At 39.1% G+C, this 4007-nt stretch overlaps 1 protein-coding gene across 1 annotated transcript in view; it reads left to right on the top strand.

The window, feature by feature from the left end:
• The first annotated feature begins 782 nt into the window (after window positions 1-782).
• RUBCNL (rubicon like autophagy enhancer) overlaps window positions 783-4007 on the top strand; it is a 41824-nt gene continuing 38599 nt past the window's right edge. Inside the window, exons 1-2 of the mRNA XM_044668941.1 lie at window positions 783-851; window positions 3303-3424. Coding sequence (XP_044524876.1) covers window positions 783-851; window positions 3303-3424 — 191 coding nt within the window. The remainder of the gene's footprint in view (window positions 852-3302; window positions 3425-4007) is intronic.

The following is a 4007-nucleotide window of genomic DNA, read 5'->3' as shown; positions in this document are numbered from 1 at the left end:
ATACAAACATGCTTATTTTGAATATTATTTTATCCTTAGCTCCAACTTTATTAAAAGAGATTAAATTTAGACTTCAAAAAATGGGAGCAAGAAAATGTCAAAATAACATTATTGGGGGCAGCTGTGTAGCTCAGTGGATTGAGAGCCAGGCCTAGAGATGGGAGGTCCAGGTTCAAATCCGGCCTCAGACACTTCCCAGCTGTGTGACCCTGGGCAAGTCACTTGACCCCCATTGCCTACCCTTACCACTCTTCCACCTATAAGTCAATACACAGAAGTTAAGGGTTTAAAAAAAAAATAACATTATTGCCTTCCCTCCGTAATTCTTTCCAATTTATTCTGAGGAAATATTGTTTGTTCATGGTTATTTGCATACTGCCTCCCCCTTTAGACTGGGAACTCCTTGAAGACCATTTTTGCCTTTCCTTGCATTGCCAGCATTTAGTAAAATGCCTGGCACAAGTAAGTGCTTACTAAATGTTTGTTGAGGGGCAGCTAGATGGCTCCCTGGAAGAGAGGCAGGAGGTCCTGGGTTCAAACCTGACCTCAAATGTTTCCTAGCTGTGTGACCCTGAGCAAGTCACTTAATTCCAGTTGCCTAGCTTCTACAACTTTTCTGCCTTGGAACTGATAAACTAATATCTATTACAAGACAGAAGGTAAGGGTTTAAAAAAAATAAATAAATGTTTTCTGACTTGACATGAAGATTACCCACTGGTATCATATTCTCTCTAATTGCTTTCAGGTGGTAAAGAGGGAAAAAAATCAAGATTTTTCCAGGATGTCTTCTCTTCAGTCATTACCACTAGCTGCCTACAGTCAAGTCACAAACCAACTGCGACCACCAAGTGTACGTAAAACATTTTCTTATTTCTCCATTTAGAAATCATCTTCTAAATCTAAGAAGGAAGTACTCATTTTTTAAAATTTCTGGTTGATAAGGCTTGTTCCCCTCAACCCCCAGGAAAGACTGATTTGACTATCAGCTTGTTGGGTTGCACTGTAGTTTTTGTCTTGTGTTTTGCCAAGTTAACTTTCTAGTTTTGAGGCTTGATTTTATGAAATTTTTTGTGGGTAGTCAGAAGAAACGTTTGAATTCTTGTGCTTAAAAAGTTGTGTTTCTCTCTCATCTCCATCTGTTAAGTCTAGACTCCAGAAAGGAAGACTATTTTAGTAATAGAACAGCATTGCACTATGGATTCTGCTATTACAAAGAAAGCTCATAAAGTTCATGGGACTTAAGTCCTAAAATATCAACAATTCAGTATTTAATTCAGGGTGTCTTTCTTCCATGAAGCTCAAGAGGGAAAAAAATTTTTTTTGACCAGAGTAAAGTCCTACTTAAAAAGTCTGCCTGTACAATTAAGATTTTTAGGGGCAGCTGGGTAGCTCAGTGGAGTGAGAGTCAGGCCTAGAGACAGGAGGTCCTAGGTTCAAACCCGGCCTCAGCCACTTCCCAGCTGTGTGACCCTGGGCAAGTCACTTGACCCCCATTGCCCACCCTTACCAATCTTCCACTTATGAGAAAATACACCGAAGTATAAGGGGGTTTAAAAAAAAAAAAGATTTTTAGGATTTGTTTTCTTTCTATCAATTCTCCATTTTCTGAAGCATTTTTCTCATTAAGTAAGAGTTTTGTGTAGTTGGAATGTTGTACCCCAGAAATACATTTCCCAGAATTCCTTTAGTATTTCCCAGAATTCCTGTCCTCTCTCCCCCCCCCATATTTAATTTTAATCTTACAGTTTCTGCTCTCACCTTCCTCTTCCTTTTTTTTTTTTTTTTTTTTTTTGCAATTTGGAAAATATTTTGAGAGGTTTCTACTCTACTCTTCACATTGTACTGGTTTGAGAAGTCCTGAAAGTGGGATTCTTTCTTAGCCTGGCTCCCGTCTAAGATCTCTATTCATTTAACTTCAATGGCAAGTTTTATTTTCTTTGTAACTAAGCTGGATGAAAAGAGGTTCCACTCTGTCCTAAAGGCATGAGAAAATTCATTTTCCTTCCTTCTTTACAGAGGTAAGGTTCTGGATTCAGAACTTACATGTAATATCAAAGACAGCTGATACATTGGTCTGTTTGCTAAACTGCTTCCCGCCTCCCCCATTTCTGTTGAGAGAAGTGGTTCAGTGGGTAGGGAAATGATAGTTTTGGAAATGAAAGTGATATAAGAACAAAAGAGTTCATTACCATTTTTAAAAAAGAAAAAAATTGCATTTGAATCTTATAGGTATAAAAATGCTGCTTAAAATATTCTAGAGAGAAAGTTGTACCAGGTATGAAAAATAACTTTTGAAGTTTTCAAAATGTTTTCCTCACAATAACCCTGTGAGATAGATTGAGGTAAATTCATAGTGAAGAGATTATCCCATTTTTTTTCAGAGGCTCAAAGAGGAACAAAAACACTTTTTCCCCTTTTGCTACTCATCATCCGCTTGCCAAACTATTTACACACCACATAGGTGGTTAGTCGAGAGAATACCTCCACCCAGCTAATTTCCACTTCTCAAAACTTAAGGTAGAACCGTAAAATTTTAAGAGATTTACTATACAAGATTCCGAAAGTCTGTCTACTCAGAACATTAATTAACTTCTGTCAAGATCAAGAGTACATATTATCTGTGGGCCAAATTCTTTTTTGGGGGCAATTTAAGAGCTTATCTGTATACTCTGAATAGAAATTAATTAAGTATGACTTTGTCTTTATTTCTGGAGTCTCATTGAATTTTCTGCTACTGTTCTCACTTTTCACATCACTGCTTTCATTTCCTTTTTGGGCAATGAATTCTTTGGAGTTGGATCAATAAGTTAAGACTTATAGAGTAAATGAGCGAATTGAATTTTTTTCCTTCTGAAATGCTCATTAAGTTTGCATTTCCTGAGGAATTAAGTTTTATACTTCTGCAAACCAGAGTGTGTTGAGGTTTTTATTAATTGTCCAACCTGTTCACTTGGATTGGTTTACCCTATTATAACCACCCAGGAATAGCACCACCTTACTATGAAGTCTTTGGGTTTTAAAATTACACTAACAAAAGGAGAAACTAGGTGGCTCAGTGGATTGAGAGCTAGGCCTAGAGATGGGAGGTCCTGATTTCAAATCTGGACTCAGACATTTCCTAGCTGAGTGACTCTAATTCTGTGCCTGTCAATTAACCCCCATTTCCTAGTCCTTATAGCTCTTCTGCCCCAGAATTAATATACAGGACTAATTTTAAGACAGAAGGTAAGGGTTTTCAAAACCATGACACTGAGCATTCTCTCTGACAGAATTTGTCACTTAACCTCTTCATCTGAGGCAGAGCTTTTATTGGGGTAATAAGGAAAAGTTACCTGGGCTGCTGGTAGTGAAGCTGCGGTTGCTATGTGGGAGTGCAGGAACTAATGGAATTTCCCCTGATGGCTGTTCATTGGTGGGAGCCAGGTATCCCCATAAGTGCCACAGCCTTGGACTAGGTTGATAGGGTTCCAGCCCCATCAAATTCATTTCATCTTCCTGGGCTTCCATCACTGGAATTCCTTTCTTACTTGGCAGATGTGATCTCTTTTGTGCAAATTTTCTTCCAGTTCTGCAAAACCACAGAGTGTGGGTTGTGATGTCCTTTTTTTATTGGGGTAATAAGGAAAAGTTACCTGGGCTGCTGGTAGTGAAGCTGCGGTTGCTAAAGCAGGGGAACAGGATTTTTATAGAGAGAAAATCAAGGTCCTTCTGCCCCCTCCCCTAGTCTAGGCTTGGGAAGATGAACAGATGCCCTTGGGTAGCTCTATACAGGCAGGAACTAATGGAATTTCCCCTGATGGCTGTTCATTGGTGGGAGCCAGGTATCCCCATAAGTGCCACAGCCTTGGACTAGGTTGATAGGGTTCCAGCCCCATCAAATTCATTTCATCTTCCTGGGCTTCCATCACTGGAATTCCTTTCTTACTTGGCAGATGTGATCTCTTTTGTGCAAATTTTCTTCCAGTTCTGCAAAACCACAGAGTGTGGGTTGTGATGTCCTTTTTTT

This window comes from Gracilinanus agilis, chromosome 3 (assembly GCF_016433145.1).
Source record: "Gracilinanus agilis isolate LMUSP501 chromosome 3, AgileGrace, whole genome shotgun sequence".
Taxonomy (NCBI): domain Eukaryota; kingdom Metazoa; phylum Chordata; class Mammalia; order Didelphimorphia; family Didelphidae; genus Gracilinanus; species Gracilinanus agilis.
The sequence above is the reverse complement of the archived record's forward strand: the minus strand, read 5'-3'. Positions and strand labels throughout refer to the sequence as shown.